Source organism: Corvus kubaryi, unplaced genomic scaffold (assembly GCF_017639235.1).
Source record: "Corvus kubaryi isolate FWS band 111438036 unplaced genomic scaffold, C.kubaryi_AGA036_p1.0 37354, whole genome shotgun sequence".
In the NCBI taxonomy this organism is placed as follows: domain Eukaryota; kingdom Metazoa; phylum Chordata; class Aves; order Passeriformes; family Corvidae; genus Corvus; species Corvus kubaryi.
In genome coordinates this window covers 13,336,055-13,358,511 of record NW_024581116.1, presented here as the reverse complement: position 1 = coordinate 13,358,511, position 22,457 = coordinate 13,336,055, and the positions used below count along the sequence as shown (strand labels likewise).

General features: G+C 37.1%; 1 protein-coding gene across 8 annotated transcripts in view; it reads left to right on the top strand.

Moving 5' to 3' along the window:
• The window catches only part of TAF1B (TATA-box binding protein associated factor, RNA polymerase I subunit B), a 53,092-nt gene that overhangs the window by 4,062 nt on the left and 26,573 nt on the right, over window positions 1–22,457 (top strand). For all 8 annotated transcript variants that reach the window (XR_006016867.1, XR_006016865.1, XR_006016866.1 and 5 more), the window contains exons 6-8: window positions 287–419; window positions 3,701–3,857; window positions 10,080–10,179. Coding sequence is in view for 5 of the 8 variants with exons in the window: in XM_042033033.1 (XP_041888967.1) it covers window positions 287–419; window positions 3,701–3,857; window positions 10,080–10,179 (390 nt within the window). In the remaining 3 variants the exon portion in view is untranslated. The remainder of the gene's footprint in view (window positions 1–286; window positions 420–3,700; window positions 3,858–10,079; window positions 10,180–22,457) is intronic.

Here is a 22,457-nt window from a genome sequence, read left to right as displayed (position 1 = left end):
GAAGTTACTCATTTGATCAAGCTTTGATTCTGTGTATTGCCAACTTTCTGGTCATTGTAGCAGATTAAAATGTAGTCAATAAACGTTTTTTAATCTTGAGAAATCCTTTAAAAATACTACTTCTTTCTTTCTTTTTCACTTTTTGGTGATTCATAGAGTAAAAATGTGAACAGTTTGGGTTTTAACTTTTACTGTAAATTCTGCATCTGTCGTGCTTTATGTTGTTTGTTACAATCAAAACAGTAACTAAGAATAGCTAATACAAGCATTTATTTACAAAACCCAGGTATGTGAGAGCAGTACTGATGTGGACAGTGATCCAGAGAGACCCAGCCTTCTGCACTTGCTGTCTCTGTCTGAAAGTGAGGGGGATCTGCAGACCGACTGCAGCTTTGCCTCATCAGTGACCAAGGTCTCAGGTAGGAACGGTGAACTGAACTATCTGAAAACCAGTTTTTCTGTAGTTTTTAAATAGAAATAAATATAAAGTGTATTTGTGTACAGTGAATTGGAGGAACTATTGGAAGGTATAAAGTTTTCAGTCTTGTTTGACACTACTACTTTATATTCTACCAGAAATAGAAGACTTCCTCCCCCAACCCCCACCCAAGGAGATGAAAGTTGAACAGGACCTGGAAATACAATGGGAAATGCAGGAGGAAGTTCTGATTTATAGCAAGTTTGCTCCATGCCTCCTGTTTGGAGTGGGAAAAAATTGCTGTTACATCTGCAAAGCTATATGTTCACAAGCACAGCAGCTTTGAAGAATAAGCACTTATTTAACCAATAACAGAGCTGGCTGTCATGACTTTGGTGTTAAAAAACATGAGTTTGTTCTTTAGGGCAGTGTATTTTTTTTTAATCCCATAGATATATTGAGCTTTTAAATTTTTTTCTTTACATTACTTTGGTACTTCTGTATCTTTTGTCTTCACAGTCTTTTTACTGCTTTCCCAATGACCTCTTCTATGAAAAATCGTATTTTAGCATTCCGTCAGTTTCTCTTTTCTGCTCACAACAGCAGCTGGAAAATATTTACAGAATGCTGAAGTTTTTAATTAAATGTATAGAAAATTGGAGTGTTAGGTTCTGCTGGGCAAGTGTAATGCCAGACAATGCTGCAATACCTGATACCGGAAATGCATTTCAAGGCACATTTGAAAGCTTTTGCTTGTGTTTTAAACTTACGATGGTTTTCTTTCTTGCTTTATTCTTTGCTTGATTTTTCCTTCTTTATCTGTCTCAGTGTTTCTTACTCCCTTGTTGCATACTATCCTCCTTATGTCATGTTTCTGTTGTTCTGTGATATTGCCTGTCTACCCTCAGAAGAATGCAATCTTGTTTTTTCAAGCTTTTCCCTTTATTTTATAAGGTCCGGAAGTGGTAATAGAATGAGAAATTTGATCAGCAGCAATTTAGAAAAATAAATGCATGTTTAAAACTCCAGACAGAATTAGGGAGGGGGGGGAAAAGGTATAAAAATGGTGATGCAAATTTTTGTGAATATTATGCTGGAAGCTTTCATCCTTACAATATTAAAATGACAACATTTTCAGGTAAAGAGTCACTGTATGTTCGTGCATGTAGGATCTTGGGTGTTACACAAATGTAATACAAAAAGGAAAGAATTGAGTGAAGTATTTCTAGTGAAAGTATTCCCTTGAATTTTCTTCTCCTTTTTGATGTCTAGAGGAACTCCTTCTTCCTTGGTACTTGTGCCTTTCATAGGTCTGTTCCTTAGAGTTTTAGAACAGCTAGGTAGTCCTAAGTAGGCCATAATTTATTGTCTTGGTTGGTTGTTTCAGAGGTTGAGTTCAGCCTCCAGTAGTCATCAATTTCACTAAAATCACTTGAAATTAGTTAAGAGTTCAGTGATAGTAAAAGCAAATTTTGGTGAAATCAGACAAATAGAAATAGTTTTGTCTATTGAAATTTAACATGTGTAATAGTGTCTTCTAGTCTATTGTAAACTCTTGTGAAGATTCATAAATTTTTTTCTGTGTTGTTTTTGCTGAGCTGTTACTGCTACAGGCTGTAAACCTCAACACCCTTCTTTCTCTAAGAGGCTTGTCCAGACGGCAAATATTTTTTTTTGTTATTTTTGTGTAGGGTTAATAGCAAATTCCAGTGAGTATAGCACTGAGATATTGCTAGAGAAGCCTATAAAACTCTTAAATTATTAGCTGCATGTAACTCTGTGTTGTCATGCCTTGCATAAGCTGGAAGAAATAAAAGGAAATTGTGTGCCATCATTAAGGCCACAAATGTAATGAGGATTATTTTAAATTGAGCTAAATGTGAAATTAACAACGAAGCTTCAGTCACGAAGCTGCCTTTAAGCACAAGTATCCATGTGAAAGGTGAAGCAGTTGACTCTGGGGATTGAACTGATGTTCCCTGTGTTCCCTGGCGCACCTGTGCGTGATGGGATGCCCGGCTCTGCGCAGGATCTCGGGCCGGCGGGCTGAGCCTGTGCTGCTGTTGGAGGGCGTTCTCTGTTGATGGCAGTGAATTTCAGAGACCCTGTGCCGGGGCTGTGCCGTGCCCGCAGCGCCGGCTCCGGGGCCGGTAGGTGGCATCGCAGCCCGGTCCTGGAAGCGCTGTGTGCAGCGTCCCCGTCCTGCGGGCCCTGTGCTGGACCTGTCCCGCTGACCCTGCCACCTCGCAGGTGTGGCTGTCGCCTGCCCGCGGAGCCCCCAGGCTCTCGGAAGGTTCAAACTGTTTTCAGCCGGCTGTTTGCCGTGGCCCTGCAGCTCCCAGCTGGGGAGCTGTGGATCCAGCTCTCGCCATTCCTGTCTAAACAGGTGAACAGTTTGTGGGGAAATGCAGTGAGAGAAGTCTCTGCAGAGTCAATGCTGACATTCGGTGCTGGTGTGCTTTAAATGCATTTTCCTTCATCCTGGCTGGGTCATGATGTAGGGAAGAGAGGCTTACAGGCTTTTTATTTTCTTTTTTTGGTCCTCTTTCCTGAACTCTGAGGTTTCACTGCTGAAAAAGCTCCAAATCCATAAATTACTCTACTAAATTAAATTTTCTCTTTGTTTTTAGTGATTCATCTCGGTAAGGAACTAGGGACATTTGGATGTGTATTTATTTGGGGTTTTTTTCCACCATCTTTACCATTTCCTACATTCTTATTCTAAAGTTGTTTCTTTGAATTTATATACATTTTTTAAAAGAATATCTGTGTTTCCACAGTTAGAGATTATAGGCCAGATGGAATTAGGGCAAACTTTTAACATCAGTAAAATTTCTGCAAAGTAAATGACTTTTTCATTAAAGTCCTGCTTGTGTTGAAGTTTAAAACTGTTTTAATCCCCAACTATGAGTCATTGATTTAAATACATTAAATTTTCCCTTGTTTCCTCACAGTTCCCTCCTCTCTCAAATGGAAAACAGTATTTCCAGCTCATAAGTACTGTCAGCTATATGTATAGCAGCTAATGTCCTGGTCAAGTGCAATAGCACTATATGAAACAGGTTCTCATCACATATTGTGGTAGATGAATAAATTAGGGTTAAACTGTTTTGTAGAAAAGTACACAAACAAGAAAAAAACTCAAAGTAATTATTTCAAAATGTTACCAGGTGCTGAAAAGGGCTCCTTGTATGTTCCTTTATCTTGTTTTTTGTACACCATGGTTCATGTGTCTATTATATAAATTGCTGTTTTCTTTTCTGTTTTTAACGTAAACCCAAGAGAGCACCTCTGTGTACTCTGGATCAGTAGATGGCAGCTTGTATTTAATGAAGAACCAAAAGGAGAAACTGAGGATGACGATGCCAATGACCCTTTCATTTTGTTACATGGCATTACTCTGGTTGAGAGAACCAATTACATTGTCTGAGCTCTTAAGGTATGAATAGTCTCTAGTGAAGAATTGTTGCTTTTATAAATAATTTTTAAAAATTAGATCTGTACTATTGTCCTCTTACTAATTTGCTCAGTAATAGTGGGAAGTTCTCTTTAGTTGTTTTATCTTTCCTTTGTCATAACCATTTGTGCAGCTACTGTTGGAGAGCATTCTCTGTTGATTGCAATGAATTTCAGAGACCTGTAAGGAAGAAGGTTTTGGAGTTAAAGAAGCATTTTATTCTTCTCCTTCAAAATTTCTTAAGTTTTTCTGGAGGTGTGTATGGCCACACTTCCGTGATATTTGCTGTTGTCAGCATGTCAGAATTAAATGAGTAAACATTCTCCAGGACTTACATCAGTGTCCTCATACAAACAATACCAGCAGTATACAGTGATCTGAAAAGGAGCAAAGTAACTTCATGCAATGGAGTTGGGCACAGAAATTAATACAGGAAGTTCATTTGGTCTTTATATCTTTGTATCTATAATTATGGGAGTTCAGAATAATACCTTTTAGTATAGTAGAAATAAATTGTTCTAATAATAGGGTTTGATGCTAAAAGGAGACTGTCAGGCTACTGCTGACAATGCAGTTCCCTTCTCTCCACTGCAACAAGGCCATGAACACTTTCCTTATTTACTTCAGGAATGAAAAATAATTCATCAACTCTTCTTGTTGGCAATAAATGTTTTAAATCAGGCTCAAATAAGTTCAGGAATTCCTAGATTTTCCTTGGAAGACCTTTTGTATTCTTTTACTTTTTTTAAACAACTGTTGAAATATTGGGTATTTCTAAACAGATGGTGAAAAAACATTCCTTGGCCAAAATTTGAGGAGTAGAAATACTCAAGTAAATACATTGGCAAATCAAATTGAAAACTCAGACAAAATAAAGGAAAAACTGATTAAAAATACAGTGCTTTCATTTTTATTTTTCAACTATATACCCTGTGAGTTAAAAGGCAAGGCAATGGGTACATCATCCCCCACCTGTGGTGCTTATAACTGATGGAACTGCTGAAAGAATGATGAATGCAAGGGGCTTTTCCCCCAGAGCCTGATGTTCCATCATGGCTGTTCTCCCCTGGCGTGCCAGCTTCCACCTGCACTTTTCCAGCTTTGTACAAGCTTTCCAAGAAGGGTGGGTAGTCAAGGATGCTTTTTTTGCAAGTACTTTCAGAAAGGGGAGGTTTGTAATGTCTTCAAGTAGAGTTGTTACTACTAGATAATCAATTTCTATGCAAAACAATGTAACCCTTTGATTTTACTTTACGGGTGGCTGTTGCTTTCATTGATCAGAATTGCGCAAGCCATTGCATATTTGCATAACTGGATGTGCTATTGCATAAAAGATGCTTGTAAAATTTTCAGTAAAATGCCATAATATTCAGAATTCAAACTAGCACTCTGCAATACAGAAGTATTTATTGAGTAGATTAAGAAATAGAACTCAAAAGTAGTGCTCAATAACAAGATTTTTAATAGCTATGGTCTTCCTTAGGAAATTCTGTACGAGTCAGAACTACCATAACGTACTCTGTATTTTTGTGAATGATTAGCAAATAATAATGTAAAACCTGTCTGATAATGTTTGTATATGGCAAAAATCTAAGTAGTAAATTAAAATTTCTGGGACAGAGCAACTGGTTCACACTACAGAATTATTAGCTACTCCATCCTGTTTGGAGAGAAAAATTATTAATTAAATATATATTCTTTGGTTATTGTATCTTGGAAACTGTTTCTTGAAGCACTGTTGGCTCATACCAGGCAAAGACATCCTCACATGTTCTTGTCTTAGTACAATGGTTTGGTTGGAAGAAAACCCAACCAAACAACAGCTGTGTCAAGAGGAAAGATAGATTGCTTTGTTTGCATATGAATGGGAAGTTATTGTATTTGGCACTTTAAAAGTTGGAGACTGCGGAAAAGATCCTGGAAAATTATTTGCAACCTGGAGACTATCCTTTGGACTAACATCCTTAAGAGATGAGCACACTTATTTGAAAGGGTATAGAGAAAATGTGAAAGTAGTAAAAAAGCTGAAAAAAGATGTAAAAAATCAAGTAGCAAATATAGCACAGAAAGGTATAATCTGAAACTAGTAATTGAAAATTTAAATAAGATGATTTGAATGAGAAGATATAATTTAATTAGATACAATTTACACAATTTATGTGTGTAAGACTGTGTAAATCATAATAGTTCAGTAACTTTAAATACAGTGAACATACGAACTGGATTAAGTACAGAAAGTGAGGTTTAAAAGAATGTTATTTGTATTGCTAAGTTTTACCATAATACGATAGTTATATAAGACTGTAATTACGTTATCATGCTTCCCTCCCTACCCTTAAGGTCTTTGCCTTCCAACAAGTTTGATGAAGAAGGAGAAAGAATTTTAAATTGCATGAACTACCATAAAATACTTGTTTTCTAACTTCTGAATATTTAAGAAATCAGACAATGTTCACATTTTTGCATGCACTAAGATACACAGATCAAAATAACGACAGACTGAAGATGAAAACTATGCAGAGAAAGCCTTAAGTATTCAGCATTACCTTTTAAGTCTTTGTAGGCAAATAATTTTATTTAAACCAGCTGAATTAGAGTTCTGTTTAAAGTTCTGCCTTGTTTTTTCCTCAGTTTGGTTTTCTCTGTACCCTGAAGTCAGCTGACTACCACTCCTCCCTTGTGATACATGCTTAGGCATTATGATTGGGCAATCTGCCAGCTTTTAAAGGATTTACAACACCAAAAATATACTCCTCTTTGCTACTTGACACACTTAGCAGAAAAACACTACAATTACCTCCTCTGACAGGAACGTTTTGGTTTAAAAATAACATTTTTAACAGCGTTCGACTCAAGTCTATGCAACACATTAAATCCTTTTCCATTGTGAATAGTCTTACAATATTCCATATGATGTATATTATTCATCTAAATAATAAAGTAGTTGGTTTTTGGAAAAACCCAATTTCAAGAAGCTAGACTTTGGAGATTCTGAGAAATCATGCGGTTCAAATGAGGTTATACTTACTTGTGTTGGCAAGACTAAACTTATAATCAGTTTGTGGCTTTAACAGGGGCATCACATCCTTGTAGCATGCTGAGGACCTAGGATTTTTTTCATACTTGGGCCTTATTAATGTATGCTGCTGCTGTAATTAAAAGAACATGGACTATGTACTGTATCTGCCAGTCAAGTTTTCAAGCACGTCCGTGATAGAACATAGTCTTACAGGGGTTTTGACCATCTGTCTGTTAAATGAAAGGTTTGGAGGAACAGCAGACAGAAGAAACTGTTCTGAAGTGCTATTCCAAATCTGGACTTTTGGATTAAGTGTTAAAACTTGAACCATAAGCACATTGTATTCATAACAGGGTATTTGTGCTGTATTTTTAGAGTGTAAAAACAACTTTTAACCTGAGAGAAAAGAGCGTTCTTTTTTTCTGGAGACAATAATTTCAGGCTAGAAAAGATACTATTTTTTAAACAGTTGCAGTGCTTTGACTTGGTACAGCCAAGTTAGCAAAAACTTCTTTTTTTTTTTTTTTAAGCAAAAGATGTCTTGGTGGACGCTTCTTGTCTCTTGCAGTGTAAGGATGTGGTTCCAGCATCAGTTTAAGCTTCTCAAAGTTTTTGTTGCTGTGGTCTTGCGTAAACATTCCTGTTCTTTTCTCTTGCCATGGTACTAGCATTCATCCAGTTTATGGTTTATTAGTTGAAAGAAGTAGATCTATAGAAGATTAATTTTGTAAAAGAAAGTTTCACTGGACATTTTAGTGCGGGTTAATGTGCTTGCCTTTCTGCCTTGTGCTGGCAGTAATGTTCCTGCAGTCATTTGAGTCTGGAGGTCTGTCTGGTTGGAGTGAAAGCCTGGAAGAGTCTAGTTTCCATCTGATCCTCTGAGAAGTCACACAAGTGCTTTTGTCAGCAGGGAGGAGTGTGCGGCAGTGGACTGAAGGGAGGGTGGGATTTCCCATTTCTGAGGCAGCAAGCTGTGAGGGTGGTTTGGCTGCATCACCACTACACCACACCCGAAACAAGGTCTTGATTGTCCTCTTCCATCTGCTGCTGTGCTGGCTCAGGGGTTTGCTGCTCCTAGCATATTGGTTCCAGGCCTTCAGATCTGACAGCTAATGGTGTGATTGTGCCTTAACGTGTGTCAGCCAAAGCTTATCATCAGCTGAGCCAGTAATGCATCAGTGTTGCTGAAAGGGGAAGGTCCTGCTTCCCTTTTTTCTCTTCTCCTGCCCTTTCCTTCTGCCAACTCTTTCACTTGTAGAGCCATCTGTGAGCCTCCTCACAGTTTGTTAGATGATGAAAGAAACCCATGCTGGCAATAGGGTAACAGGTGGTTTTTCTGCTGCTGTTGTGAGTTACATTTGGGGAAGAGATGAGCAACAGCAGGTCATGACCGGATCACAAGGAGGGAGGTCCTGCTAGTTATGTTGAGCTTTTAGTTTGGCTCAATCAACTTTGTGAAACCATACCTCAAGCTTATGTTCCTCAGTTTAGTGAATGACTAAAATGAGCTAAGGAACTGATGTGCCGGCTGCTCAGCAGATCAGGTGGGGTGGCGAGGACCAGCGCCGGGGCTGGGATTGGAGAGCAACCTCACGAGAGCCCAGTGTACATCTCCACTCGGGGTGGGGAAATGCTGTTTCTGCTGACTGAGGAAAGCTACTGAAATTTTATTAGCAAAATGATCATTACACAATTTGATTGGAAAGGATTGTGTACCACCTGTTGCTTCTTCATTTAAGAGGCTAATAAGCAGAGCTTTGGAACAAAAACTATTGGGCAATATGATTTTTCATATTTCTGTTATTTTTCAGAAATTCTTATAAATTATTCTGAGACAGAGCTTTCAACATGAAATGAACTTTTTATTTTTATCCTGGATTTAACTCATTTTTTTTCAATTAAACTGAAAATTCAGATAAGACTGCTTTAAAAAAAGTAGACTATAACTGTAAACTCTGCTTTTAAATAGAATTTTAGTCAACTTCAATAGATACACGCTACATAACATGGAACAAATAGTGATGAGGGCATGGAACTGGGAGATAGCAGGTGAGCTTGTGAATTGCTGTAGGCTCAGAAGGGACATGTAATGTTTGTGGACCAAGGCTAATCTGTGTAGCAAGATCAGAGAGGTCCTGTGTGGATAACACTATCAGCAGGGAGAAAATTGTTTTCAGTCCTAGTATTATTTAACTAACAGAGTCTTTTCTGTTTGTAATGTTAACTTACTCAGGTTTAATGTACTCTTTTAACAAGATTGGTTTGGAGGAGAGGAGACAGGAAGGCATTTCTGTCTTAGGTCTATGGGAGACTACCAGTGTGCCTTAGTGTGGTATGAGTGTGTTGCCTTGTGAAGGCCTGTGCTTGTTCAGTGCTTGCTTGTCCTTTTGTGGGTGTCTGTTAAGATGCTGGATAAGAACAGGGGTTTGGGGTGGTGGTGGTTTTTTATTGGTATCTGTTAAGTTTCATCTTTTATATATATTATCTGTGTGTTTGTGTGTATGTATATATATATATTCAAGAAAAATATCAAATAATACTGTCAACCACTTACCAAAATCAGTTTTTAACAACAAAGATGCATTATTTGTGTGCAAATAAAAATTAAACTATTTTTATTTTTTAGTATACAAAACAATTTCTATTCATACCTCAGTAATACTTTTTTGAAAAGTATCATCATAGAAATGTAATCAATGGGGTTTCAGTTCTGTGTATCTGCTCATCATTCTGTGATTTTCTTCCCTGTCACGTTATCTGATTCAAGCTCCTCCAGCAGAAAGTGTGTATTTTAAAAGTAAAATTTACTTAAAGCTTTAGAATTTTGAAACAAAAAGAAAAATTCCATGCCATTCAAAGGAGGCTTAAAGCAGTTCCAAAAATGCAGTAATTGAAGAATGTGCAGAACAAACTCCATGTAAACTTGTTGATTGTATGCTTACTGCCATAACGTTATCATTTGTCAGTCACATCTGAGCTTGAACTTAAAAGCCTGTTAAATGATTGAACTGGTTTTTGTTCTGTGGAGCATTTCAGGGTGTGTAACTTCAGGCTGAATTGCTTAGGCAGCATAATACTGATGTTATTTCAAATCAGAAGTTGATTTGTACATTAATTTTATAATAAACGTGTGAATTTGTCGTCCTATATATTATTTTGATTTGGTCTTCATTTTTTTAATGCAGGTTTGTTGTTGAAGGACACATTCCATATTTGAATGTTTTTCAGCATTTTCCGGAGAAGATGAACTTATGTGGACTAGATCTTAGGATCTTTTGTGTAGAGGTAATTTTTTTCTAAAAAGAAAAGTTAAAAAATCCAACTTAGTTGTTAGTGGTATTTTAATTATTTTGGTCACTGTACTAATGAGTTGATTAAATCTGTTGTTATGTAGTAGGGTTCAAGTTGCACAGCATTGGAGCCTGGCAGAAACTCGTGCACTCTGTGACTTGGAGTGCTTTAATCTTTAACCAGTCTTATTAAGCTGATTACCTAAGTTAGAATGAAATCAATAAGTACTTGTGGAGAAAAGGGCATTCAGAACTGCTCTTGAAGCACTCAGAAACAGGATTTGGCTTCAAGTCTAAGGGCAATATATTATCCCTTTTGGCACTTATTTGAAATGTCTCTTGAATTTGTTTTTAATTCCATATTCTTTTCATAAGATATGCTTTAGATGTTATCTCTTGTTCTGTTTCTTGCTGTACTGGTTGAAATATATCAAACCTAAAATCTGCATAAGGGGCTACGGCTCTTCTAGGAACTGAATAGTAATGGACAGTCTTGAGTGAAATTTAAATTTCCCTTATTTTTAAGATTCTTATGCATTGTGGTAACAATTGCCCAATGACATTTCTGTTGCAGATAAAAATTTATTATGGAATTTTGAAGTCTGCAAATAAAATCTTAGCTTTTAAGAGCAGAAAGCAGCAATTCTGCCAAGCCCTCACTGATGATGTTGCAAGTAACATTACCATTCTCCAATACGTTGCTTATATTCAGCAGGTCATGAGTTGTTCAGGAGCTGTGTCTTCAGAAGTTTTAGCATTTATATTATTTTTGGTTTTATACTACTGCTTTCCTGTCTGGATAAATGAGAATTACGGCCTCAACCTCTAAAAATCAGGAGATAAATTTAATATAAAACCTCTTGATTTCTTTGTCTTAGATATTTCCTTAACAGAAAAGATATGTTAGGTTGAAATATGAGTATAAACTTGGTTTTAAGTCTTTGTCCTTCTTTGCCTTCATCTCCTGGATGAGTTTTTGTTTTATGAATTGCAGCTGTAAAGCTTGTACCATTCCTCAGAGTGGGAGAACTGGTTTACAGAGAGGAGATGACAGTTGCCTTTGGGGGATCCTACTGTTCCCTTTTGGGATAGGGCTGTACCCCTCACTTCCAAAGCATAAGTAGATATGCACACTAATCAAGTAATCTCTTAACTGTGTTTTCATTGAGATATATAGGTACAGTTCTGTAAGCTTACTGTACCATTTATTTTCCAGCCACTCCAGTATTGTGGTTTCCTCTTTCCAGAAATATCTGCTCCTTCTTTTACCTTCAGTGTTACTTTAGTAAGGCATCCTCAGGTTTATTTAGTTTTAATGTTCTTTTACTACATCATGAGGCTGATAATTGCAAAATCCTTACTAGCTCTTTCCTACATCTCATGTTTCTTGCTGCAGCACTGTGATTACCAATGTCTTCCTGTGTCTAGTTTTGACATCTGAGTTTTGAGAAATTCAAGAGATGAAGTTGTTGTCCTGGAGCAAGAAATGAGATTGTATAATACTACATTCTGAAACTACAGCCTACATTGCTTTTTGCTTTGTGCTCTGTATAGAATATTTTGTAGAAAATTGTCTTAAAAACCTTTATGATATTATGGCTGTTATGACCAGGGTGTAAGTTGCTCTAATGCCATTATTTGTTGTGCTTCAAGTCTGGTGAATATAAGTTGCAAACATGTTCCAAAATATTCCATATGTCTCCTTTTTTATTTTGAACAGATTTTTAGTGCATTTAGTTGTGTCCTGTGCATCCCAAATTTGAATCAAGAAGTAATTATGTTATAGTAACTTGAAGGATTTGAAATCATACTAAATACCATTTTGTCAGTTAAATGCAGATGAAGCCTAACTTGATGAGGCTCATCTTGTACATAAATACTCTCAGTGGCTTAAAGACTTTTTTTAGTAGTAATTTCCCACATACCCAAAATATGCTGAATTTGTACAAGGTTGAAGTTATTACAGGTGTTAGAAAGTAAATGCAACATTATTACAAGGTGAGTCACATTTACTTTCTGTGTAGTGGCATGTGTATGTACACATGCACAAAGGGGTTTTTTTATGACTTGTCATTTAGTAGTGCTATTCCATATGCAAGGAATGTGACTAGTTTGAGGCTTCCCAGCTGTGATGAACTTCTGTGCTGTGTAATTTAGGAATGGAGTCTGTATCACTGACAATTTTTCCTTGTGTTGCATACTACTTAGCAATTAGAGGTGTGATTGCAGTATCTACGATACAAGGAGAGGCTGAGAGAGCTGGGGGTTTTATCACTGAGAAGGGAAGGCTGGGGGGGATTTCAGTAATGTGTATAAATATCTTGTCAGGGAGGAGTTACAATGGAGTCGGGCTTTCTTCTTGGTGATGTGCAGTGGAAGAACAGGAGACAACTGAAATACAGAAAATTCCATTTAAGTATAAAACTTTTTCACTGTGTAAGGGTGACTGAGTGCTGGAACAGGCGACCCTGGACCACTGTGGAGTCCATATCTTCAGAGGTGCACAAAACCTGATGGCACACAGTCCTGAGCAGCTTGCTGTAGTTGATCTTGCTTTCAGCAGAGGTGTTGGGAGTGTATGTACAATCTCCAGAGGTCCCTTCTGACCTCAAGTATGCCTTGTATTCTATTTCACATTTTCAGTATAGGTGGCAGATAGGCCCTTCATATTTTGGTAATGGAACAGCTGACAAGAAGGGCATAATTCTTCATTCTGCTCAAACTGAATTTTATTTGAAATACCTTCCACAAAGGTGGTTGTATCTGAACACTTCTGTCCAGAGGTCTGGGAGCTTTGGGCATGACTGGCTCATAAATAAAGAGGAAAGGAGCCTCCAGCTCCCTGTATCATCTTTATCATGACGTATAACTTTTAGACAGGTGTCAGGGCCTAGCTGGAGATCAGTACTACTCAAAAGTGTTTTATGAAGGAAAAAAGTACTTTATAGAAGATGTTTGTGAAAAATGAGCTGTTTATCTTCCATATATATTTATCTTTCCATTGCTCCAAGTCAGTTTTCTAAGCTTTTAATTGATTAGTCATCTTAGTTATCCTTTCCTCTATTAAAATCTTGTGTATGTTAGAAGTTAGCCTTTGGAAAATAGGTTTTTACCTAAATGTACAATTAGAGTGTTAACAGGGCAAACAGCAGCAGCAGGAAGATGTTCCTGCTTTATTCAGAAGTTCTAACTTCCCAGTACAAGGGTGTTAAAGCAAAATTTCCTTTTTCTAAAACAGGTATTCTTATTCCATTTGATTAAAATATTTTTGTGTGTATGAAGAAAGAATAAGATATTTAAGTATTTCGTTTTGTTCTGTGCAGGAGGTCAAGGGTTTTTTTCTTGTTATTTGCAAATTGTTTAACTGCAGTAAATCTCTACTCATCCTAAGGCTTGTTCCAGTAGCCAAAACGTCTTTGATAAGTGCAGTCATCTTCTCTTTTAGGTGGAAGTCACCGTCGTTCCCTTTTTAATGCACATAGGATATCTAGGATTTTAGGATATCTATTTTTTTTAAAGGCCATTAGTGTAGGACTTAAAATGTATTTGTAAATTAGTAGTCATATATATAACATTTAGTGGATAATTTGCTTTCAGCTTGTATTATTTTATTGGTATTATCTGTCCTCCACCTGCACACAAATTCCCTCTTTCATTTCTGTGTGACGTAGGCATAAGTCTTTAAGGTATGCATCCTCTATTTGCGTTTGGGGATTTATCTTTATTCTTATCCAAAATTGATTAAAGCATCCCTTTTGTCTTGAACTGTCAACAACTTGTCTTTGCCATAGGTCTGTCTTTCCATGCATTCTTGACTTGGGACTGTATACCCAATTATTTTATAAGTATTATTTTGTTTGTGCTTAAAAGTTGGCTGTGCTTTTTTTTTTGCTGTCTCAAATTTACCTTTAGCTTTCACTACTTTTTATAAAACACACTATTTTTTTGTGTATTTTACCTTTAATGCATTGTAAGTGGATTTTTTTTTTTAATGTCCAAAAGTAATTTTTGGTTTTGATTCTCAGATTCTTCACACACATACAAATTTAAATGTATGTATATATATAGGTAAGCAGGTCACTCCCATGGATGTTGGGCAACATGATTTACTGAAGTACTGAAGATAACAACCACGTCACTTTGGGGTATGTGCTGTGTGCAACAGGATAGGTGTAGTCTCATAAGCATCTGTCAGATCCTGTTGTGCTAAAGAGCTTTGGAAATTGTGATCTCTCGATCACAAGTATCTGGACTTGGCAAGGAGCACAATGTGTGACCTCAGAGAAGTTCCCTTCTCTCAATCTCTTCTCCAAATTTAAAATAAAACTTCAGGAAGAAATGAGTTAAGAATCTTTTTTTTTTCCCCCAGGGATTGGGGGTGGGCCTGGAGAAAGTTGAGCTTGGTGGGTTAGTTGAATTCTATTCAGACCTGTCTACCATCTTGCCCCTGGAGACAAAAGAAATGGGTATTTACTGAATTATCCTTGCTACTACTACTTCTGCCCTGGGGTATGGTCATGGAATTGCTTCTCCGTAAGCCTTTCTCCATTCCCCATTCCCCTTCTCCATCCCTTCCTCTTAGGTGGAAGTAGCTGCACAATTCTAAATCCGCTTGTTTTACAAGGCCACCAAATGTTTCAGTGTCGACAGTGTTGTTGATACACCCTGCTGCCTAGGAATCTGTATCTTAAAAGTACTTCCTTTTTTGTTTTGTAATTTAATTCCATCCTCTCTTTTTCTGTGGTTTTTGTTTGTTTGTTTTTTCTAATCCAGTGTATTGCTGCCTGTAACAGGGAATGTACTTAACTTCAACAGATTTGACCTTGCCAATTCACAATAAAATTACCATCTATGCTACTTTTTGATTGTCTTAGTATAACTTTTTTTGTTTGTTTCTTTTTACACATCCAGTCTCCAACTTAGATTAACAGAAGCACTGTTTAGTTTGAATTCTGCTCTATATGTTCACCTATTTCCATCCCTAGGTGTCTTGATTTTTAAATGACTCCTAGTGTTACTCCTCAGAATTTTCCATGATACAGAAATGCTTTTTAAATTTCCAGCTGAGAATGGTGTTAACATTCTTCCATACCTTTGCCTGTGGAAAGTTCTTGAATGCATCCTGGTAAAGTGGCAAAAATATACTCTGCTTGTCGTAAATCATGGTTGTGGACAAGAGAGAGGAATCATGAAACTCTAAATCGCGTGTCATGATTTTCTCCCCTTTATCCCACATGACAGAAAAGCTTCTTGTTCTTATCTTCTTGCTGATACCTTGTTTCTTTCAGGTTTAATGGCTTATCATTCTACATTACAATTATGTTTCTTTGTGTTGGATTAGGCCAGTAGCTCTGGTCAGTTCAGTTGTGTTCAGTTAAATAAGAACTTTTAGTTAGTGCTTCATTATGAACTGATGTTGGCTTTGATGGAAGATTGAAGAGTTTGAAAACAAATGTTTGCTGCTCTATAATTCATCCAAGGCTTTCCTTTCCCTAAGGGTAACCTGTGATAGGTGTTGAAGTAAATGCTGTAATGTATTTATAGAGTATAGACTGAAAATCTTCAGCTCTTTTGAGAATGTGCCACTTGAGCATGGAGCATTTTATTCTGTATGATGCTTTGGCTTTATTTATTTGTGTTGGAGGAGTACATACCTTGCACTTACGCATTCACACACACACCCTCCCTAGCCTGGACTGGTAAATTTATTTCTCTTTTATTTAGGAGTGAAAGGTTTCCTTGAAAAATTGAGATGATCATTCTTCTCTATTCTGCCTGGAAACCTTCCAACTCTTTGGTTTCTTCTTTTACAGTATTCTGTAGTTTGTGTTTTCTTTTTGTTCTTCTCTTCAGTTTTTTTTAATGTTGCTTGGTTTTATTCTTGGCAGCACTTTTGTATCCATATTTCTCTGGCACTAATCCTTCTGTCACCCATGTTTCTGTGTCAGCTTCAGTCAAATCTCACTTCTGCTGAGGATTTGAAAGATCTGATTTCTGAGATGAATTTGCCAGGCTGCTCCACTGCTGTCAAATCAAGCATGCTTCTGTTTTGCGCCTTTGTTCTGCATGCTTTGCTTTCCTGCAGAGCAGCTCTTGAGTTTTGAGGAAATCATGAATTACGTTCTTCCAGTGAGACTTGGTGGCAATTTTGGTTTGGTTCCCCTTTAGCTTTCCCGTCAAGAAGGAAAAAGGTTCTTCAGATCAGCTTCTTGTGGGAGCTGGAGCTTCAGTCCACTCTCCCCTGTCCTGACCTTACAGAGATTGTTTGACTGACGGGATATTCTTAGCTTCTGTTTTTCCCATTGCCACAGTATTAATTTGTTCTGGATCTATGCCAAGCTAATCATTCTACAGTTCCTGAATCTCCCATTTTACTTTTTTTTTAAATGCTGCATATTAAAGTGGAGAGTCCTTTGATGTTTAGAATTTCTTAAGATTATTCAAAAAACAACATTTGTGTTTCAGAGAACTCCTCAGTTATTTCCTTGAAGCTTCTTGTGTGTAAATTATCTGGGCCTCTCCTTCGTTAAATATTCCACTTTATCAGATAGTGGTTTACTTTTTTGCAGACACAATTTTTCTCTTCCTTACATATAATTTCAGTGCAATGGATTCATATTCTTTTTCCAGTTATAGCACAGTCTTGCTTTTCTTCCTATTTCGTGATAGGAAGACTTATCTATTTACCTGTGGCATTGAAATTCAAGATTTTGGGGTTGTTTGGGTTTTTTATGTTTTCCTTCTGCTTACAGCTTAGCCACCTTTACATTGTGTTTCATTGCAGAATATCTATAGTTTCTTGTCTTTTTTCATCTAAGAAATTGTCTCTGAGCTCTATGCAGTCAAATGCCTCCCTGCTTCAAAAGGGGCATCTTTTTTTGGTGCTTTTCCCTTTACCCAATTATCCCACGATAGAAAGAGGAATATGATGGACCTGTCTGGGAGTGTAGTGACCTACCAGGCCTATATTTGGAGAGGTCTACTTGGGAATGAGGTTTAAATTTTGGACGTGTATCCTTGTGCAGTGCTACACAGTGTGGGAGTTGTCTTCCATATTCAAAATGACACGTAATGTTAATCACTTATGTTACAATATGGTTAAATGTTTCAGAGTTTTACTACTGCAGATGAGGTAAAGATACGGAACCTTTATTTATATCCTTTTTCTCATTCTCTTTATTACAGGCAATATTACAATCAGAATATGGTTGTTAATACTTGCACCATGTAAACACTTTATGCCTTGTGACCATCCAACAACTCAGTAGCTCAGTAAAACTGCTTTGAATTACATGGGGATGTGCCACAAAAATGTATGTGAATCAGTTCAGCTTTGTTCAAGCATAGTAAAAGCCATTTTGTTTTGTAAATTCAGCTGAAAAGTTTAAGTAATTTAAGACGCCTCCTGATTTTGATTTCCCTGTGAATGTTGGGGGCAGAAGAACTGTCAGGTGGCCTGGAGGAAAACATAAGAATGGAGGGTTTCTCATGGATTAAGGAAAGAGAATTGCTCAGTGCTGTGACAGTTGCCTGCCGTATGCAGCCAAAACTAGGAATTGGTGGTAGTCCTTAGCTTTTGAGCATAATGTCTTAATTTTAGGAGTAATTTGGTATTCAATCCCCAGTAATTTCTAATAATCTCTACCAGCTTGTTACAAAGTGTGAGGGGATTTGTATAAAATACACTGCTAGGATTGGTTGAATAATTTGTCTATGTTCTGACCAGGAGTAGCATCAGTATTATGGGTTTACTGAAAACAAATTCTTTGAATTTACAGTACCTAATAACTCAAGGAAACTATCACTCCTGTATCTAAGTGTATTGCTTGGCTTATTCACATTGGAAACACTTGTTTGCATTTTGGTTTAGATACTTTGAGCTGCTTTTGTTTTGTTTCTTGCAGTCAGGAGCATATCACAGATATTTTACTGTGTTTGAAGTGTATAAACTTAGGATCTTGCCTGGGAAGCTTTGAAAATTAGCTACTCACTTACTGAGAGTATTTTCATTAGATCACGTGAATGTAGATGGCAAGGAAGGATAGATAGAGATTAGCAGGGGGACTGTTACTCTAGAGTATTGATGCTTCTCTCTTCTTGCCTACATTCAGCTCTTACGCAGGTCTGCGCAAGCTTGCAAAGGTTGTGAGCTGTTTTCACTCATGCTGGTAATTCTTCCCACCTTGCGCTGGTAACAGAGTCTAATGACTTTTTCATCATTCTTTTCAGTACTGAAAGAATATCTCCTCATAATACAGCAGATCACTGGTGAACTTCATTGTACCACAGGGAAGAGTGAGTTCTGTCCTTGAACTATGATGTGCTTAGGGAAAAGCAGAGTGTCTATGGGGATGGTGTTACTTAGGAATGTCTGTAGAGTGTTATGCTCATAGCTCAAGGCATAAGTTCATATGAAACTGTAATAATGACCACTGAAGATCCTTGGAAATCTCATGATGACTGTTTTTAGCATTGCTAAAAATACAAGTATTTGTCTTGCTTTTCAGGCCAATGTCTCCCTTGGGTTTTCTGGTGTAATTCCTTGACTGGTACCCTAAATTGGATGCAATGTGGCTGAGTGCTTTCATACAGCAAATGGTAGTTCATTCTCTGTGATTGTTTTATATCAAAGATGTTATTTATGGTTCTGTAATTTCATCAGCTTAAAAGCAGAAGGATCAGAATTTGCTTCATTACAGAGTTTGAGTATGTGAATAGAAGTTCATAAACTGGACATTATTTCTTAAATGCTGGTGTTTCTTTAGTTGTGGGTGTGGATTTAGTCTCCTAATTATAGTACTCTTCTAGGAGGGACAGGTGGAATGAATCACTGTGCTAAGGCTTTATGTTTCATGTCCCACTCTCTAAGGACGAGTGAAAATCTCAGTATACTGTTGTATTCTGAATATTGTGTGAGGTCATTGTACTGAAATTGTTACTGTGGAAATGATTTGTATTGTTTGGTGGCTGTTTTAGTGTTGCTGATTTGGTAGATGACAACCATGCTATGCTAATAATATGTTAAATAATTTTCTAGTCTGAAGATGCTTTTTAAAATAAAATGGTCTGCTGACCATTTTTGATGAGTAAACTTTGTAGGAAAAAGTAAAATGCATATCATGGGTACATGCAAAGATTTCTTACACTTGCAGAAGGAATTTATAAAGAAGAAGGATAATTTAGAAAAAAAAATCCCAGTGTAAACAAAAGTATACCTGCAAGTTCCATAGTCTTCATCATTCTATTCAGTCTTGGTTTTTTTCACTTTCCTTCTCTTTTCTTTTTCCTTAATAAAATTCTGAATCCTGTGTGAGCAGTTGGGAATAAGTCAAACATTCCCCTTTTTGCCTCTACTGAGATATATAATTTTGGAGCTTCATAGTTATGAGAATACAGATGGAGAAATACTGCTTGAAATTTCACAGATTTTCTTCTTGTCCAACAGCTGACATGAATATCTTTATTCTATATGGAAAAAATAGTATTAAGTAAAGAAAAATTGATTTGTAGTGTTCTCTGAAATCTGGTGTTATCAATACTGCTATGTTCATGTACCAGCCTTAGTTTAAATATCTGTGTGATCTTAATTATACAGGTTTCTGTAATCCCATTGTGATGCAGTTTTTGAACATGCAGTTATTTTAGCCCAGCTACATTAGAATTATTTTCTAATAATTCCTGACATCTGATAAAATAATGGAGATGAAAAGAAATTTATGTTAATGTATAAATCTGTCATGTACCTGTATCTTAAATACTATATGGAATTTTGATTGGGTGTTTTGCTTTTCTTACCCTTTCTTTGTCAAAGTTGCGGAAGAAATGAGAGGTATAGAGAGTCACAACAAGGATTATCAAACAGGGCAATTTTCCTACAAGAAATAATTAATATTATCTACTTATCTTTCTACCTAAAGAAGAGGTGACTAAGAGGAGGATGTGGTGATAGTTTGTAGGACATGTTCAGGAGGCAGTTGTTTAATGTCTCTTCCAATACAAGGAAGGTGTCAGCAAAGGTTGCCAGTTTGCAGGTTCAGAATCAAACAGCAGAAGATGTGGCCACATATGTTTTGTGGGTAACTGGTGAAACTCCTTGCCTTAGAGGATGCTCTGGATGTTAAAATGGCAGATGCTGACTGTACAAATGCCATGAAGGAATAGGGATCTGGAAAAAAAAGAATAGAGAGGTCTTACTGCTGCGTCAGCCACAAATGGTGTGAAGCTGGACAGATGTTTGGTAGTGTCATGGCTTGTTCAGTTCATAAATTCCTCCCTGCACATTTTGGTTGCTCGCTTCTGGGTGCAAGGCTAAATAGATTTTTTGGTTTGATGTGGTACAACCACTTTTTTTTTTATATTCTGGGGTTTCAGTTAGCCTTTCAGGTTGTGCGCTTTGTATTCTGGGGAGACTTTTTTAAAGATTGTAAAACTTCATTTTTCATTAACTAGTTATCTTAGAACAACTCTTTTAAAGTCATAGTTCAGGCTTTTAAGTTAGGTGTCCAATAAAGTTTCAGATTTAGAGATCTCAGGATGTTCCTTATTCAACTTGGGGAATGATTAAATGGTAAAAGTATACAAAATCATTGCATAAAAGGGGTATGTCTAGCCTACACCAAAGAATTCTAAGCAATAAATATTACACATTTTTCTTAAGCAGAATCTTTGCTATTTGAAAAAAAGATTTTTCATGCTTGTATTTTTCTAGTGACCTTTTGGTTTGTTTTGATGGAGGAACTATAAAGGAATTGCTTGTTTAAGAACTCACAATGTAAAATTCCTTACTGTTGAGTAGTAGTGATGATCCCGATGCCAGGAGGAAGCAGGAACACTTGCAAGAAGCCTGGCCTAGAAATGTGGCAAGAAGAGAAACATGAAAAGCCATGTAAGAGTAAATAAATTCTAGGTCATGGGGGAGCCATCCTGGGCTGACAGGGATGGCAGCTTGAGGGGTTTTGTACTTTACCCTTCATATTTCTAAACAGTCTTCACTTCTGTGCAGTCCTCTTTTGGCCGTAAAAGCGGGTACAGGTCTTGGATTTGTGAACAGATTAAGTTAATACTCTCTTCATTTCTTTGCATAGTGATTAAGGTTTTACTGTTGATCATATGAAATTGAGGAATTACTGAAGAGAACATGCTTTTAGCTGAGACTCTGTAAGTGCACTAGGGTGTAGTCATTACAGTTTCATCTCATATTGTTTCTAAACCAAGATAGCGTCTTAGCTCAGCATGCAGGAAGTAGTGAGCTGCTCTGTATCTTTTCCTCGTTTAATATGGAGTTTAGGCCTGCGTTAGTACAAGCCATGTGAAACCAACTCAGTTGCAGAATATTTGGTTCTTTCTCTTCCTTTGATGCTGGTCATTCCCCCTGGTCACGCAACGGCTGCTCCTGCCAGGCCTGGCTCTCGGGGGTGGTGTTGTGCTGCTCTTTTCCCGAGGTGGAAGACTGGGACAAAGACCTGCCTGAGGGACTGGGGTGGGTTTGTGCCACAGTCGTGAAGAAACCTGAAGATTTTCTAAATGCTGTAAAATGGTGCCTGTATTTAATTCTTTTTTCCTCAGTGGCTTTTCAAAAGGATTTTGTATCCCTTAATAATCTGCTACTGTCTAAAGCCCATGTCTTCAAGTCATCACACAGCTCTTAGGAAACTGCTGACATATGGATTGTCTAACACTTTAGGTTTTGGTGGATTGCACATATATATTTTAGTTTGGATCTGATTCAAACAGAGTAATTCCTGACTAAATCTGTTAGTGAACTCATAAATGCAGGTCAGAATGTTTGCTGTTTTCTTCTGGAGAGTTTGGACTGGAATAACAAGAGCTTTCTGCTTCTCTGGAAAGTGTATCCATCAGTCTGGCTTCTAGTCATGTTCCTCTGTTTGCTGAAGTCTTCTTCTCAAAATATTCCAGGTCTTATGTGTAAGAACCTCTTTTCCTGACTAAAATTTTAATAACTTTGATTGCCATATGATTTTTTTATTTCTTTTTTCAGTGGTAACTCTGTAAAGAATTCAAAGAAAGACAGAAGCTGGTCATTCTTGTTTATTTTAAAAAAATCTTTTAAGAGAGATAAAATTTTATCTATGCAAATTCTGCTAATCAGCTATGCTGCTTTTACTTTCCCAAACAAGCAGGGATTCCTGCTTTGGTCTGCTGGTGTTTTGAGATACCTTGTAATCTTAATTTTTTGGGGGGTGGGTGTCTATCTATTGATGGGTTTATTTTCTCTCTGCCTAACTCTGTATTTTTTGTGCATTTTAGCAGGTG